Below are 17661 nucleotides of genomic sequence, written 5' to 3' on the forward strand. Positions count from 1 at the left end.
AAAAAAAATATATATATATATATATATATTAAAATAATTTTTTAATTTTTTAATATTATTTTATAAAAAATATTTAAAAATATAAAAAATAAATAATTTTAAAAAATAAAATATTTTTTTTGAAAATTTAATTTCAATAACGTTAGCAAAAGAGATATAAAATTGAGAGCTGACATCCCGAGAACACGTGACTTTAATCATAACACTGTCAATACCACAAGAAAATAAATGGATTGCTAAGAGGGGAACACGCAGCAAGTCCATTGGAGAGAGTGGATTGTTGAATTTTATTATTGCTAGCAGTCGCATTCATGTCATAATAATAATAATAATAATAATAAATGTTATTGATAACTGATGTCATGAGAATATTCATTATTGCTGACGTTTAGTAATGTGAGTGGAGACTTGATAAGGTTTCCTTTTAGTTCATGTAATTTCTTAAAAAATTATTTTAACTTCTATATTTTATTTTCTTTTACAAATTGTTCTTTATTTGATTTACTTTTTTTGTTGTTTCATATGAAATCTATAGTTTAGTAGATCCCTATATGATTACTCTAAATCATGAAATAGTTCATTTTATCCTAAAGTTGTTGAACTCTTATATGTTAAAAAGTAGACAATATAAAAAATAATAATAATAATATTTGATAGAAATATAAAAGAGAGATTAAGAGTAATAAACATCAGTGCCAGTACCGGTAGTTATAGTTATTAAATAGCTACATAAATGTAAAGAATTTAACAAAGAGATGAGACCTTGATTGGTGAAGTCCCATGAAGAGAAGTGATTGTAAGGGTCTTCTAAGGAAACTTTAATAGATTTCAAGCAATAAACATCAGTGCCAGTAGCGGTAGTTATAGTTATTAAATAATATCTATATAGTTTTATTTATTAAAAATAGAATAATAATTTCAGTTTAATGTATATATATTTTATCTGTATTTAGATTAACATATATTCTGTGAAAAACTTAGTTTTCAGGACTTAATTGAATGAAAAATAAGTTTTGAGAGTCGATTAATAAAGTAAATAAACTTGATGGGTATTAAAACTTTCCCTTCCAAGTCTAAAATGACCCAATTCTTTTCATCCATAACATGTTGTGCTCTGTGTGCCTGTGCATGTCATAAGAAGACAGTGCTTTGGAAAGAATTTTGGTACTTCGAAACCGAAACCCACAACGTCAAAACCTGTTTTGGGTACTATTCATGGATGTGGAACATAGAGGTTAAGAGGATGTTTGAAATTGCTTTTTAAAAATATTTTTTGTTTTGAATTAATATATTTTTTATCTTTTTAAATTATTTTGATATGTTGATTTCAAATATAATTTTTAAAAAATAAAAAATATTACTAATATATTTTTTTAAGTAAAAAATTACTTTGAAAAGTGATCATAATCATACTTCTAAATAAGCTAAGTGATCAATATTTATTTTAACCCCTTTAGTTATAAAAACGTTTTCTGTGTTTAATTAAGAGTCTTAAAGTAGTGATGGGTATGGATTATAGAATTTTGAATCTCAGAACCTTCAAAATGCCTTACAATTATATTGCCATTGAAATAAATTAGAGTCCACAAAAAATTGATTAATCATTTCACTCGCGTTCCGCAGCAACTCTTACCTGGGTATTTTTTCTTCCAACAAAAAATTGGTTATGCAGTTTTTCAATGTATATTCTTACGTGGAAAATTTTAAGTGTAAATAAAAAAAACTATACAAATATTTAATTAAATAAATCAAAAATTATATAAATAAATAAATAAATCATTAATAATCAATAAAATTTTAATAATTTAGAATCAGGGGAAAACATGTTAGGGTGTGACATTTATGATAAACTGTTACACTAAAAAAACTTGCATTCAATATATATTTTTTAAAATTTATATAGATTTTCAGGCTAATTTACACGCACCATAATTAATCTCATGATTTATTAAACATCTTATAAGCTCAATAAACATATAAGATACAACAAAAATAACAAACATATACAATAAAATTCAAACCCACGTACAAAGAAAAAGCAAAGTCCCTCCCTCCACAGCTAAGACCTCAAGTGCGCACTCAATATTTCTTAACTTGACCACTGCTTAGCAAACATTAAATGAGAGTTTTGTATAATAATTTCAGCTGAATATTCCATGAAAAAAGATGCTCTTGAGCCTAAAGATCTTGTGCACGGTCATTACGGCGTGGTTGCTTCCTTGCAAATTTGCAATTTAAGCAGGATCGACCAGGGAAATCATATATAGTATGTTTGAAAACAAGAAAGCCCTTTTTTTTTAGAATAAAAAATAGAAAAAATAATATTTACAATGTTGTTCAGAGTACAAACTACAATATTAAATTTATATACACAGTAACCAGACAGTGTCTTTACAACGTGTTTTAAAGAATAGAACAATATTTAAAAACAATTGAAAGGCCTTTTCTTCAAGAGACGACAAGCTTGGAAATAAATAAAGATTAGACAGTCTGTTTCTTCAAGTCAAAAAGCAAGTCTCCTGTAATCCAAGTTCATGGAACACACACAGCAGGTCTCTACTAGCGAGATTGGGTGCATGCTTCCATATGATTTACGTTAAAAATTCGTCCCTATCTGTTGTTATATTTTAGTGATTAAATATTATTGCTTCCATGCTATTGTAATTTACTCTCAAATAAAATATTTTGAACTTCTGCTTGTAATCGTTAATCAACCACTGTAACATTTCTGGAGATTTATTCTCAAAAGCTATCATATTGTGTACAATATTGGTTCACTACACCAAAGCATGATAGAAACTAGAAAATGCAGCCTTGCCTTTTGTTTGTCCTGTTGTTTTCATTGGAATTCTGCCATTTCAATCTCCACAGATTTTTCTGAAGTAGCAGGGCAAATTTCAGGTTGCATTAGCATCGATGAATCATCTACTAGGTCACATCTCTCCCTTATTGCCTTTATGTCTTCGTACACTTGAACCATCATCGGTCTTCGATCTGGAATGGGATCAACACAGGTACATGCAACTTTAAGCAGCTGAATGATCTCAGCGTCAAATCCTTGCCCGATCAGTGACTTGTCTATCGCGCCATGAAAATCAGAACTGCTCGAAAGATGACCAATCCATTCATTGAGAACATTGTTTGAGGAACCAGTCATGTTGCTAGGATCCACCCCAGTAATCATCTCAAGAAGCACAACTCCAAATCCATGCACATCTTCCTTCACAAATGCCATCTCCCAAAACTCACTATTTACGGAGGAAGCGCAGGTCGAACTCACGAGCATTGCCTCTCCAAAATTTGATAACTTGGGCTGGAAGTTCTGATCAAGTAATATGCATTTTGAGCTTATGTCAAGATGGATTATTTTGACGGTATGGCAGTTCTGATGAAGCCATGCCAAGCCTCTTGCTAATCCGATGGCGACTTTAACCCTCACACCCCATTCCATAGCTTTTTCCTGACCTTCTTCCATGGGATGTAGCCAATCATAAAGGTTACCATTTGGCATATAACTGTAAACCAGAAACCTTTGGTTTGACTCAACACAAAACCCCAACAGTGGAAGTACGTTGATATGTCTCAATGAACCAAGTATCTTCAACTCGGATATAAATTGTTCTTCAAGGAACTGAGAGTCATGCAACTTCTTCACTGCAAGGACATAACCATTAGGCAATGATGCCTTGTACAGCATCCCCATCTTTCCCTGTCCGATGACATTGTTCTCACTGAAATTATCGGTGGCATCATTAAGATCTGCGTAGCTCATTCTTGTAACCCTCTTCTCCAACATGGAAATCTGTGGACAGAAATCTCAATATATTAGTACTGAAGAACATACATATACATCGCAATTAAACCAGCTTCAAGAATTCAGGGTCTTGTGTAGATAAACGTCCTGTAATTGGAAGTAAAAACTGAATTGCTCTTGCTCAAGACTTGAATATGGAATTAAAAAATAAAAACTAACAAAACTAAAACGAAAAAGATATCAATCTTAAAGAGCAGTACCTCTTTATTTCCTTCTTCCAAGAGACCCACTGTTGAGGAGCTGCCTGCTTGATCATCATCTGTTATCTTATGCTTCCTCTTCACCATCAACATCATCATTTCTGATATTGTGATTTTTTTTTTCCTCTCCACAATATACACCCATGGTACACAGCAGGATGTAAAAAAAATTGCAACTGAAGTTGAAAAAACTATATAACCAATCACAAAACCACTTTTGAATGAGTAATCAAACTTCATTTGATGAATTGAGCAGCCATCCAAAGGCATCCCACAGAGTCCTGTGTTGTTCGCAAAGCTGTCTGCTGGAATATTAGTATGTAAAAAAGCTGGCACTGGCCCTGATAATCGATTGTTAGCAACACTGAAGTTCCTGAGTCGATCGAGAAGGCCAATTTCTAGTGGGATATGACCTGTTAGCTTGTTTTTGTCGAGTTTTAGAACATTTAAGAAAGATAAATTGGCAATATTTATTGGGATTTCACCAGAAAATTTGTTGAAGGATAGGTCAAGGTTAGTGATGTATGGTAGCCTTTTAGAGATGTCAGATGGAATCGGTCCCTGAAGCTCATTATGTGAAAGGTTCAAACCACTTAAGCTCGTACAGTTCTTCAATCCATGAGGGAACTGTCCCTTGAGCCCCAGGTCAAAGAGTATGAGGTTTAAGACCCTGTTCTCATCAGGATGCCAGCAGTCGACTCCCAGAAATCTACAGATGAAACCTTCTGTATAGTTGTTGAAATCCCATGTGGTGTTTAAGTATCCATGAGGGTCTATCATAGAATCCTTAATAGATTTCAAGCAATAAACATCAGTGTCAGTAGCACTAGTTACGGTGAAAGTAGCTAACAAGGAGAACATAAAAGAGTAGATAAAAAATAAATTAGCCATTTGGATTTGAGAGTTCATCAGAGTAGACTACAATGGAATGGTTGGAATGACCAAAAATGAGAAATAAGAATCATAAATACCTAATTAAAAGGAAATTTGAATTGAAATCTCTTTTTGTTTATGAAATCTCCAAAGAAAGCTTTTATTCTTGAGCTACTTTTTCTGCATTGAAATGTAATTTCCACGAAAGCGTGGGGAAAACAAGGGCTGGCAGAAGCTTAAGTCTTCATTTTCAACTTCTTTCAATTTCCTCTTGTTTTTATTTTTTAAAATAAAAGATTAAATCTTTTGTTTTTGTATTTGAAACTACAATTTAAAAGTATATTTGATTTAAAATATCAATTTAATATATTTTTAGCATTTTTTTAATGGTTTTGATGTGTTAATTTTTTTTAAAAAAAAAAAATTATTTTAATATAATTTTAAGAAAAAACATGTTTAGGGTGGTATTCATGGGATGTGGAGCGTAGAGGTCGAAGGTGGCAGAAACTCATTTTAGTCGCTGTAGTTATAGAAACATCTTATTTGTTCCCTGTATTTAATTCAAGACTTATCTTAAAGTGATTGGTATGGTGTCTATGGACTACATGTTGCTATGGAAATAACGAAGCCACAAAGAAAAGATGCATTGACTTGATAGTCTACTTCTTCAACTCAAGAGGCCAAGTCTATGGGACACGTAATTAAAGAGAGAATGGAATATGGCCCTATAGGACTCCAATTTCCACGAAAAAGGTTCAAGTCCTGATTTATAAGTTTTTGTCAATTAACGTAGGCTTATTTTTCTTCTTCTTTTCTTGTTTTTTTTTTCAATAGAATTATTTGCACGTCAGTCAACTTAAATGTTAATTGAGATTAAATCTTTAATCCCAGCAATTTTAATAATACTTAGTATATTTAATAACTCTTTTCGATTGTAATTTTAAAGTTTAAACTAAAATAGAAAAAAAAACAAAGGAGGACTTCATCAACTTTAATATCAATTCCCTTTAACTCTCCTACGCTAATTAATTTAATTTGATGATGATAATTATAATAAGTATTAATAAGAACTTTAATGATTTAAATTTAGAGAAAACATGTTAGGGTGAGAAAACCTCATTCATGATAAATATTTATTACACTAAAATGATTTTGCCCCAATATTTTTTATTTATTTATTGACGACAAGCAGGCTTAGCAAACATTAAATGGGAGTTTTGCGTATTAATTTTAGCTGAATATTCCATGGACAAAGATGCTCTTGAGATACAAGATTGTTTGCGAAATCATTAAATTTAATTTTTTATCAATGATTTAGGAATTACATTCTTAAAAATCAAGTAAAATATTCATAACCTTTATTTTTCATTTCTTTATTGAACACGTTGAGTACACGAATAAAAGATGCATTGATTTGTTAGTCCACAAATTTATTGACTTGTTTTAATAATTATAAAATGTTTTCTTCTAGGATATGAATCGAAAAAAGAGCGAGTTTTGAGGATATAAAAACAGCGGCAAATGACAAGGATACATCTGACTATTAACTACGTACGGCGTCCACAGTTCCAAAGTCTTTGTCATCCTTGTCCCAGTGGACAAGTTAACTCCCTGGTGTTTCAAGGAGTATTGGTTGGAATTAGTGACTCCAAATCCGCGTCAGATATAATTTACTTATTATAGCGTTTTTTGAAGTACGGTGCTGGTTGCGGTTTAAATTGTTTTTATTTTTAAAAAAATAAACTAAAATAATTATTTTTTAAAATAAATTTAAAATTTTTAGAAAATATAATTTTAATGGCATTATCAAATACTGTAAAAAAAAAAGGGATTTAAAATTGATTTTAGTTCTTGTAAAATTTCTTTAAAAATAAGGTTTCATTCTGGTCCTTGTAATTTCTTTAAAAATTATTTTAGCTTCCATATTTTATTTTCATTTACAAATTGGTCTTTATTTGATTTTCTTTTATTGTTGTTTCTTATGAAATCTATAATTTAGCCCTTATAATAATAAAAAAGGTTCTTAGATCCATTCTAGTTTTTTTTTATTTTAAAAATTATTCTTCATAATTTATATATATATATATATATATATATTAGGTTATATACTGATCTTATAGATTTATAAGAAGGTTTTTATAAAAAAATAAGATAGTTGAAGGTAATGATAAAGGTTTTGATGAGAAAGGTAGATAAATTGAGCAATGAAATGATTAGTAAACATAATATTTCTAATTATAAGAGAAAGAAGATTAAAACGTCTATTAGATTAACACTTTTTTCTCCATATAAAAATATAACTTAAAACTCCAATGATAATAAGGAAGATGATGAAAGAAAGTCTTGTATACACTAAAATCTTTTATATGAGACATAATAAAAGAAAGAATTTGGTGGTAAATTTCAGCTAGCCAAAAAAAAAATTAAATAATCTTGATGGTTTAAATCATAATTTGAGTAGTATAAAACTTGAAATCTCAACATTTTAAGAAAAAGAATGATCCAAAGATCCAAAAGTATATTAATAATACTAATAATACATTTTTCATTGAAAATTAGATTCAAATTGTTTTGTTATTCTTAAATTTTATGCATAAATTTTGAACATGATTTATTATATTTAAGGATTTTTTAGTTTTGAATCACACATAAAATATGAGCATACTATTTTGATATTTTTTTTATTAATTTATTTTAATAACCATAAGATGTTTTTTTTTTAAATAAAAAAATTATTCAGGCTATAAAACACTTATTTTATTTATTTATTTATTGACGACATGCTTATCAACAGACCACATTTTTTCTCTCCTAGCAATGAGGCCATATATCTATACTATTTTCCTGTATACACAGGGATATTGTTGGTTTTACAGCTAGTGCTAATGGCACAAGATGGCATTGCCCAGAAGATATATGCAATGGGAGACGGATCACTCCTGGGCAACCTTCACTACTTTACTTGAAGAGAAAATATTGGTTAGTGTTGCTTGTGCTTGTCGTTTGCGACTTGTTTTTTTCTTTGTAATAATTCTTAGGAACCTTGCTGATCAACAGATCAGTGAAGTTCGAGCGCTGGCTGGAACTCAAAACATGAGGTTGTTTACATGAGGCGGTGAATCTTTCTGCATGCCTCCGCGCAAGGATGGATCACAAGACAAGCAGAGATTGTAGGCCACCACAACATCTTTTCCACTTTCTTCTTCTGGTGCTTCTAGTTTGATGCTAGCTACTTGTCGTCACGTACGTATGGGTTTGATTCTTTTGGAAAGCCACTCACAGAGTCCTTGAGAATCACTTGCTTCTTGCTCATCACTCCCTCGCCACCAGCTCTATGACCACTAGCCATGCTTTTCCTTTATATTTAATAGTAGATATCTAATGTTTATTTTATTTATTGTATCTCTGGATAAAAACAACTTATTAACCCTCGTATCAATTTGATATACCAAGTTAAGATTTAGATAATTTACCTCTTGTAAGTGTTCTAATTTTAATTTTCTCATCAAATCTCGACAACATAATTGATATCCTTAAATAAATGATTCTACTAAACAAATTTAGTTGGAAGATCAGTTGTGAGCTCTTTGTATAATCTTGTCCTTCATTTTTATTTTCATTATTATCATACACGTTGATAGATAGATAGATGTATATGTATATGACATAAACTAGATCATTGGTTTACACTAAGTTGTAGAAATGTTTAGGCATTGATAATATAATTTTAGTAAAAAAAAAATTTTATTGTGTGAAAATTAATTTGATGTAAATCATATTTTTTTTCGGGTCCAAAAATAACCTAAATTATCGATAAAAATATAATTTAACTCTAATTAAATATTTAAAATAAAATATTTTAAAAATCATTGAAAAAACACTATATTTGATTGATTCAGGTCAATCATTTTTAACCTAGCACCAATTTACATACCAAATAATGAAATCATGATGGTTCCAAAGAAAACAAATAAAATTTTTTTACAAAACTCAAATCAAAGTGTGCGTGTTGTGCTTATTTTTATTTATTTTATGTTAAATGAATGATAAAAAAAAAAGATAAAAGTTTTAATTAACAAAATATTCTAATTGCATGAGGCTAACAATCCTAAAAAATAATTTAAGCATTTATTTTAAAAATTTGAAATACTTTTGCATAAATTTTATAAAAAATTTGTAAGATTCCAAATAATTATGGCCTACATTTCAAAAATACCAAAATTTTTTTTTTTTAATATATGAGATTTTGAACTTATATATGATATATATTCATGATATTAAAAAAAAAATTATTTTTATATTGATAACAATTATGTTTTCAACTTGATAAAATAAAAATCTCCTTACATATGATAATTTTTTTCAACTTTAAATAAACCAACGGTTAGAAAACATATATTTCTCTTAGTTTATATCAAATAAATAAATAATACAATATATCTCAAAAAAAGCATACTGGAGATACTAATTCTTTACATAATCAATTCATTTTTTCAAATTTTAAAACTAGGAATGATTTCTAATTACCAAAATATTTTGCAATGATTTTTTTTTTTTATTAATAAAAAATAATTTTTTTATTCTATTCTCTTATACGATTCTTGATTATTCCGATCTTGGAGAATGATCATGCCCCACACATGCAACCATATGCATTATAATAATCTCAATATATATGTATTTGTGGCTGCAGACTTAGTGTATTTTAAAAATATATTTCACCTGAAAAGGATAAAATTGATGAATTTTTCTAGTATTTTGTTGAATAATGAGGTCATGACACATGACAAACATGTGGCTGCTTCACAGCTCATATCAATACATGACATGTCTCTTTTCATTAGTTTCCAGATAGATTAACAGGATTTGATTAGAGTTGCTATTATCAATGGAGACTGATGGCGGTGCTGGAAATGTTGTGAGAAACAAGAAGTTGATGCTCAAAGACTACATCAAAGGTTTCCCAAAAGAATCAGACCTTCATCTAACAACTGAAAGTATAGAATTGAAAGTACCACAAGGTTCAAATGCAATTCTTGTGAAGGTTCTTTACCTCTCCATTGATCCTTACCAGTATATTCGATCCACGAAGATCGAAAAACCTGGCTACTTCTCTTCCTATTCCCCTGGTTCTGCAAGTCTTACATCTTCCTTTCATATACAGACGGCCAGACTCAAATTTCCAGGATTGTAGTAACAGACTGACCCTTTTCTGCTGAGAAATTTTGTTTGCAGGTGATAGCCAGTTATGGAGTGGGTAGAGTTGTTGAATCTGGACACTCTGATTTCCAAAAGGGTGATCTTGTTTGGGGAACAACTGGCTGGGAAGAGTACAGTCTGATTACAGAACCTGAAACTCTCTTTAAAATCCAACGCTCAGATGTACCCTTATCTTACTATTTGGGAGTTCTTGGTAAGTTTTCAAGAATTTGATCAACAAACTTCTGCAAGATTTTGGAGTACTAAAGGTGTTTTTGTGTCTTCTCCATAGGTATGCCTGGTTTGACAGCTTATGTTGGTTTTTATGAGTTCTGTGCTCCTAAGAAAGGAGAGACTGTTTTCATTTCTTCAGCAATTGGTGCAGTAGGTCAGCTTGTCGGGCAGCTAGCAAAATTGATGGGCTGCTATGTGGTTGGTAGTGCAGGAAATCCAGAAAAGGTATTTCATTTTTCTATACAATTACATGCTCAGTCCTGATTCATACATTTACAGAGTTAAACACGCATGGCATTAACATCGGGTCTGCTGGCCTGAACTTTCCATGGATTTTTTATAGTGATTTCCAACTTCTCATATCCTATCAAGAGCACATCCATTTGGAGCATAACATCAGCTTTTCTTTAACCTGATCTTATTATTTGTTGTCATGACTAGTTTTCTTTCTGTTTTGCATTCAAGATGACCCAGTTTCAACAATTTGCTCTTTCATGTTTCTAATTTCTTACAAGGTTGATTTGCTGAAGAACAAGCTGGGATTTGATGATGCATTCAATTATAAAGAAGAGAAAAACTTGAATGATACGTTGAAAAGGTCAGGTTTTGCCTTTATCTGTGCTTGATATATATGATTGCGCATGCTTCTTGGCAAATTGCAGTAGGTCATCCATCTTTTTCCTGCAGAGATAGCTTTCAAAAAATTAGGTATATCACACATCAAAGCAACAAGACTTTAGCTTTCAGCACTTCAAATCCACTGGGCCGTCAAATATATCCTTGATATGCAAAATCAATTAAAAACCTGCCTGCCCTACTCCAACAACCCATTCACCATGTTATCAACCCTCTGTGCATGCAATCTGTCCTGCTGAAGAAATTTGTGGGGTTGGGCTACCAAAATTGTCAACTAGCAATAAAAGAAAAGAAATGCCAAGCTGTATGATTATTGCAGCAGTTATGAAGTGACCCATGTGAGCTTCAAAAAACTCAACCCGCAAGTTCTTGCTGTTGTTTTCGCATCGATTCATTGCAGGCACTTTCCTGGAGGCATTGACATTTGCTTTGACAATGTTGGGGGCAAAATGCTTGATGCTGTGCTACTCAACATGAAACTTAAGGGCCGCATTGCTCACTGTGGAATGATTTCACAATACACACTGGATGAGCCTGAAGGCATAAAGAACATGATGAACATCATTTATAAGCGGCTTCGCTTGGAAGGATTTGTTGTCACTGATCACTATCACCTCTTTCCCAAGTTCCTAGACTTCATGTTGCCTTGCGTTAGAGAAGGGAAGATTGTGTATGTGGAAGACATATCTGAAGCTCTTGAGAGCTGTCCAGCTGCTCTTGTAGGGCTTTTTAACAGCAGCAATCTTGGAAAGAAAGTTGTTATAGTTGCTGCAGAATAACAAGCCAACCAAATTGTAGCGTTCTCATGGGCCATTGAGAATTGTATGCATCCTCTTCTTTCATGTGGTTACAAGTCAAATATAATCAATAATGTGGTTGGATTTTTTTATATGTAAATGCTAAACTTGTATTTCGAAAATTACTACATGCAAATTATTTAATATTTAGGAGTGTTTTTCTTAAAAAAAAAATCCATGGGATGCAGACCATAGTTATTTAGGCACAACTGGGCTTGACGGGTTGACCTATAAACCATAGTGTGCAATGGACTTGCTCTAATGGTCTTATACCACTCTCATTACTTGTGTACTAGGCTACTGCCCGCGCTACGCAGCAAGGTTGTAATATATTATGTGTTCAGTTTGGTTGTATGCATTTTGCTATATGAGCTTCAAAAACAAAAACAGATTTTAGCAAGCAATACTCAAGAAGATACAGGTAAAGTCAGCAAAATAAGAAATTTAGCTTATAAGTTCATGATCACAGAAGTGGGATAAAAACCAAGAAGAGTAAAGTAGATCGATTGGCAATATGAACAAAATTAACAGCAGAAAGCCTAGACAACAATATAGTAACGCAACGATATAAGTAGCTTAACAAAGGGTTGCCTAAGCCTGAAACTAACTACTGAGCCAAAAAGAGAAATAAGGAAGGTCAAGCTTGCTGTGGAAGTCATAATAATAAGCTTGCCGATGAAACAAATACAGATCAAAAGCGACTTCCGATCAGTGCTGAGGTGCGTGTTTATTAGCTCACAACCTCTCCCAAAAAACACAGAAAAAGAAAAAGGACACAACAAACATCATATCAACTCACTCGAGCGGCTAAATCCAGCGTTTTGCATAAATTTATTAGCTCTTGAGAACAGGCTCAGAAGGAAGGGATAAGTTCCTGGGTAAATAATACTATATTAAAATTTTAAAAAAGAAAGAGGAAAAAAAGTCTCATGAGACTTATGGACGTACTGCTCTGATGTTAAAAAGCTGTCCCTATCTTTAACAAATTGTAATGCCTTGCTCACAATGTACCTGCCTTGTAAAAAGCCACGAAAGCCAGCAAAACAAAAAGAACGCCAACAATTGCCGCTGTGAACAGCACCATGAGCCAAAGGGTGCAGTAGTCACACTGCATCTGGCTTTACAAACAACCACCAAAAAGAAGAAACTGTAGCTGTGAATAGTAACATGATTCAAGGGCCACAGTGTTTCGGCCTTCCAATGAAAACCCAGCGATGCCACACCTGTCCACGACAAAAGAGAACCCAGACCAAAAACAAATTTAAGCCAGCCGACAAAAACTCCAGAATACATCAGCAGGCCATGTGTTTGAGAACTGTGCCGCACCCGACCACGACAAAAGAGAACCCGGACGAAGCCAGACCAAAAGCAAATTTAAGCCAGCCGACAAAAACTCCAGAATGCAGGCTATGTGTTTGAGAACTGTGCCAATCCACAGTCCCTTAATTCTCGGTAAACAGGATGTGTGCTTTAGCTTTTGCTTTTTAATTTTTTCGATTAGTATATTTAATAATTCTTTTCGATTGTGATTTCGAAGTTTAAAATAAAAGGAGAAAAAAACAAAGAAGGAGAACTTCATCAACTTTGATATCAACTCCTTTTAATGATTGCTTCCATATAATTTAGAGTAAAAACCCTCACATCTATGTTCTGAAGATTTGTTTTTATTTAATTCGACGATGATAATTAAAATGAGTATTAATTAATAAGAACTTTAATGATTTTAATTTAGGAAAAACATGTTAGGGTGAGAAAACCTCATTCATAATAAATTATTGCACTAAAATGATTTTATATGGGAGTTTTGAGTATTAGTTTTAGCTGAATATTCCATGAACAAAGATGCTCTTGAGATATAAGACCGTGTGCAAAGTCAAAAAATTTAATTCTTTATCATTGACTTAGGAATTAAATTCTTTGATGATTTAAATTTAGGGGAAACATGTTGGGGTGAGCAAACCTCGTTCATGATAAAATATTACACTAAAATGATTTTCCACTCAATTTTTTTTAGCTTCTATATATATATATATATTTTATTTTCATTTACAAATTGGTCTTTATTTGATTTTCTTTAATTTGTTGTTATTTCGTATGAAATCTATAGTTTAGTACTTATAATAAAAAAGTTTCTTGAAATTAGATCCCTAAATGATTACTTAAAATCATGAAATAGTTCATTTTATTAACAAAACACTTATTTAGCCACACCCACCAATATATATCTATACATATGCGTGCGCGCGGGTGTGTGAACTGAATATTATCGATTTGAAAGGAGGGCCTCAAAATTTTGAGAATATGGGCCTATCAAATAAATAGAGACTTATAGTTAATAAAGATGGGCCTGTTATATCAAATGGTTGTGGGAGTCCTGTACCCCTTCATGCTTAACCGCCAAAATATTTTCCTACCGTAATTTGCATCAAAGATGTTTGTCCTGTTTGTTCACTCAACAAATTCTTCTTAAGGAGAATCTCTAAATTATCGACAGACCACGTTGTTCCTCTCTTAGCAATAAGGCCATATATCTGTACTGTTTTCCTACACAGGGATTTGTTAGTTTTACTGCTAGTGCTAATGGCACAAGATGACATTGCCCAGAAGATATATGTAATGGGAGATGAATCACTCCCGGGAAACCTTCACTACTTTACTTGAAGAGAAACTATTGGTTAGTGTTGCTTGTGCTTGTCGATTTCGACTTGTTTTCTTCTTCGTAAACAAATCCAAATTCTTAGGAACCTTGCTGATCAACAGATCGGTAAAGTTCCAGCGCTGGCTAGAACTCAAAACATGAGGTTGTTTACATGAGGCGGTGGATCTTTCTGCATGCCTCCGCGCGAGGATGGATCACAAGACAAACAGAGATTGTAGGCCACCACAGCATCTTTTCCACTTTCTTCTTCTGGTGCTTCTAGTTTGATGCTAGCTACTTGTCGTCACGTACGTACGGGTTTGATTCTTTTGGAAAGCCACTCACATAGTCCTTGAGAATCACTTGCTTCTTACTCATCATTCCCTCGCCACCAACTCTATGATCACTAGCCATGCTTTTCCTTTATATTTAATAGTAGATATCTAATGTTTATCTTATTAATTGTATCTCTGGATGAAAACAACTTGCTAACCCTCGTATCAATTTGATATACCAAGTTACGATTCAGAGCATTTACCTTTTATAAGTGTTCTAATTTTAATTTTCTCATCAAATCTCGACAACATAATTGATATCCTTAAATAAATGATTCTACTAAACAAATTTAGTTGGAAGATCAGTTGTGAGCTCTTCGTATAATCTTGTCCTTCATTTTCATTTCATTATTAACATACATGTTGATAGATAGATGTATATGACATAGACTAGATCATTGGTTTACATTGAGTTATAGAAATGTTTAAGAATTGATAATATAATTTTAGGAAAAAAAAAAAAATTGTATGAAAATTAATTTGATGTAACTCATATTTTTTTCTGGATTCAAAAACATTCCAAGTTACCAGTAAAAACATAATTTGACTTCAATTAAATATTTAAAATAAAATATTTTAAAAATCATTGAAAAGACACCATATTTTATTGATTTGAGTCAATTATTTTTAACCTAGCATCAATTTACATACCAAATAATGAGATCATGATAGTTCCAAAGAAAACAAATAATTTTTTTTTATAAAACTCAAATCAAAATGCGTGTGTTGTGTTTATTTTTATTTATTTTGTGTTAAATGAATGATAGAAAAAAAAGATAAAAGTTTTAATTAACAAAATATTCTAATTGCAAGGGGCTAACAATCCTAAAAAATAATTTGAGCATTTATTTTAAAAATTCTGAAATACTTTTGCATTGATTTTATAAAAAAATTTGTAAAATTTTAAATATGGTGTCTTTTCAATAAAATTTGAGCATAATTTTAAATAATTATGGCCTATATTTTAAAAATACTGAAATAATATTTTTTTTAATATATAGGATTTTGAACTTATATATGATATATATTCATGATATTAAAAAAAAAGACTATTTATTTTTATATTAATATAATTATATTTTTAATTTGATAAAATAAGAATCTCCCTAAATGATAACTTTTCTTCAACATTAAATAGATCAACAGTTAAAAATATATATATATATATATATATATATTTTAATTTATATCAAATAAATAAATAATATAATAAATATCAAGAAAAGCACATTAGGATTACTAATCCATTTTTCCAAACTCTATAAAGACTAGTTATGATTTGTAGTAATTTTTTTTTTTTTGTACTGATAAGAAATTATTCTTTTCTCTTACACCATTCACGATTATTCTGATCTTGAAGAATGATCATGCACCACACATGCCACTATATGCATTATAATAATCTCAATATATATGTGGTTGTGGCTGCAGACTTAGTGTATTTTAAAAATATATTTCACCTGAAAAAGCATAAAATATATTTGATTAGAGTTGCTATTATCAATGGAGACTGCTGGTGGTGCTGGAAATGTTGTGAGAAACAAGAAGTTGATGCTCAAAGACTGCATCAAAGGTTTCCCAAAAGAATCAGACCTTCATCTAACAATTGAAAGTATAGAATTGAAAGTACCACAAGGTTCAAATGCAGTTCTTGTGAAGGTTCTTTACCTCTCCATTGATCCTTACCAGTACATTCGATCCACGAAGATCGAAAAACCTGGCTACTTCTCTTCCTATTCCCCTGGTTCTGTAAGTCTTACATCTTCCTTTCTTCTCTTCCTTTCATATACAGACGGCCAGACTCAAATTTCCAGGATTGTAGTAACAGACTGACCCTTTTCTGCTGAGAAATTTTGTTTGCAGGTGATAGCCAGTTATGGAGTGGGTAGAGTTGTTGAATCTGGACACTCTGATTTCCAAAAGGGTGATCTTGTTTGGGGAACAACTGGCTGGGAAGAGTACAGTCTGATTACAGAACCTGAAACTCTCTTTAAAATCCAACGCTCAGATGTACCCTTATCTTACTATTTGGGAGTTCTTGGTAAGTTTTCAAGAATTTGATCAACAAACTTCTGCAAGATTTTGGAGTACTAAAGGTGTTTTTGTGTCTTCTCCATAGGTATGCCTGGTTTGACAGCTTATGTTGGTTTTTATGAGTTCTGTGCTCCTAAGAAAGGAGAGACTGTTTTCATTTCTTCAGCATTTGGTGCAGTAGGTCAGCTTGTCGGGCAGCTAGCAAAATTGATGGGCTGCTATGTGGTTGGTAGTGCAGGAAGTCCAGAAAAGGTATTTCGTTTTTCTATACAATTACATGCTCAGTCCTGATTCATACATTTACAGAGTTAAACACGCATGGCATTAACATCGGGTCTGCTGGCCTGAACTTTCCATGGATTTTTTATAGTGATTTCCAACTTCTCATATCCTATCAAGAGCACATCCATTTGGAGCATAACATCAGCTTTTCTTTAACCTGATCTTATTATTTGTTGTCATGACTAGTTTTCTTTCTGTTTTGCATTCAAGATGACCCAGTTTCAACAATTTGCTCTTTCATGTTTCTAATTTCTTACAAGGTTGATTTGCTGAAGAACAAGCTGGGATTTGATGATGCATTCAATTATAAAGAAGAGAAAAACTTGAATGATACGTTGAAAAGGTCAGGTTTTGCCTTTATCTGTGCTTGATATATATGATTGCGCATGCTTCTTGGCAAATTGCAGTAGTCATCCATCTTATTCCTACAGAGATAGCTTTCAAAAAAATAGGTACTTCACACATCAAAGCTACAAGACTTTAGCTTTCAGCACTTCAAATCCACTGGGCCGTCAAATATATCCTTGATATGCAAAATCAATTAAAAACCTGCCTGCCCTACTCCAACAACCCATTCACCATGTTATCAACCCTCTGTGCATGCAATCTGTCCTGCTGA

The 17661-nt window shown here is 31.8% G+C and overlaps 3 protein-coding genes across 4 annotated transcripts; 2 read left to right on the forward strand and 1 right to left on the reverse strand.

Moving 5' to 3' along the window:
- Positions 1-2708: 2708 nt before the first annotated feature.
- Positions 2709-5053, reverse strand: LOC105117705 (probably inactive leucine-rich repeat receptor-like protein kinase At5g48380). Of its 2 annotated transcripts, XM_011015455.1 has the most exons (3): positions 4986-5023; positions 4015-4800; positions 2709-3802 (listed from the first exon to the last, which is right to left on the reverse strand). In XM_011015455.1, exons 2-3 carry the CDS (start codon positions 4792-4794, stop codon positions 2840-2842), a joined length of 1743 nt encoding a protein of 580 aa, XP_011013757.1. In that variant the 5' UTR covers positions 4795-4800; positions 4986-5023; the 3' UTR covers positions 2709-2839. The 2 variants fall into 2 exon arrangements, with proteins under 2 accessions (XP_011013757.1, XP_011013756.1); XM_011015454.1 differs by having other exon boundaries at positions 4015-5053.
- Positions 5054-9668: 4615 nt separating this feature from the next.
- LOC105117708 (2-alkenal reductase (NADP(+)-dependent)-like) lies at positions 9669-17650 on the forward strand. The gene is made up of 6 exons (XM_011015458.1): positions 9669-9763; positions 16218-16475; positions 16590-16767; positions 16846-17012; positions 17303-17385; positions 17474-17650. Exons 2-6 carry the CDS (start codon positions 16230-16232, stop codon positions 17568-17570), a joined length of 771 nt encoding a protein of 256 aa, XP_011013760.1. The 5' UTR covers positions 9669-9763; positions 16218-16229; the 3' UTR covers positions 17571-17650.
- LOC105117707 (2-alkenal reductase (NADP(+)-dependent)-like) lies at positions 9677-11897 on the forward strand. The gene is made up of 5 exons (XM_011015457.1): positions 9677-10021; positions 10123-10300; positions 10379-10545; positions 10836-10918; positions 11357-11897. Exons 1-5 carry the CDS (start codon positions 9776-9778, stop codon positions 11733-11735), a joined length of 1053 nt encoding a protein of 350 aa, XP_011013759.1. The 5' UTR covers positions 9677-9775; the 3' UTR covers positions 11736-11897.
- Positions 17651-17661: the final 11 nt, after the last annotated feature.

The sequence above is a fragment of the Populus euphratica genome, unplaced genomic scaffold (assembly GCF_000495115.2).
Source record: "Populus euphratica unplaced genomic scaffold, PopEup_1.0 scaffold1480.1, whole genome shotgun sequence".
NCBI lineage: Eukaryota > Viridiplantae > Streptophyta > Magnoliopsida > Malpighiales > Salicaceae > Populus > Populus euphratica.

Bases quoted from the DNA above. Each gene is read 5' to 3' on its own strand.
- LOC105117705 (XM_011015454.1), bottom strand. From the start codon at position 4,923: ATGAACTCTCAAATCCAAATGGCTAATTTATTTTTTATCTACTCTTTT. The intron at 3,803-4,014 runs GTACTGCTCTTT...TTCTGTCCACAG, and splicing joins TGGAAGAAGGAAATAAAGAG to ATTTCCATGTTGGAGAAGAG.
- LOC105117707 (XM_011015457.1), top strand. From the start codon at position 9,776: ATGGAGACTGATGGCGGTGCTGGAAATGTTGTGAGAAACAAGAAGTTG. The intron at 10,301-10,378 runs GTAAGTTTTCAA...TCTTCTCCATAG, and splicing joins TTACTATTTGGGAGTTCTTG to GTATGCCTGGTTTGACAGCT. The intron at 10,546-10,835 runs GTATTTCATTTT...ATTTCTTACAAG, and splicing joins GTGCAGGAAATCCAGAAAAG to GTTGATTTGCTGAAGAACAA.
- LOC105117708 (XM_011015458.1), top strand. From the start codon at position 16,230: ATGGAGACTGCTGGTGGTGCTGGAAATGTTGTGAGAAACAAGAAGTTG. The intron at 16,476-16,589 runs GTAAGTCTTACA...TTTTGTTTGCAG, and splicing joins CTTCCTATTCCCCTGGTTCT to GTGATAGCCAGTTATGGAGT. The intron at 17,013-17,302 runs GTATTTCGTTTT...ATTTCTTACAAG, and splicing joins GTGCAGGAAGTCCAGAAAAG to GTTGATTTGCTGAAGAACAA.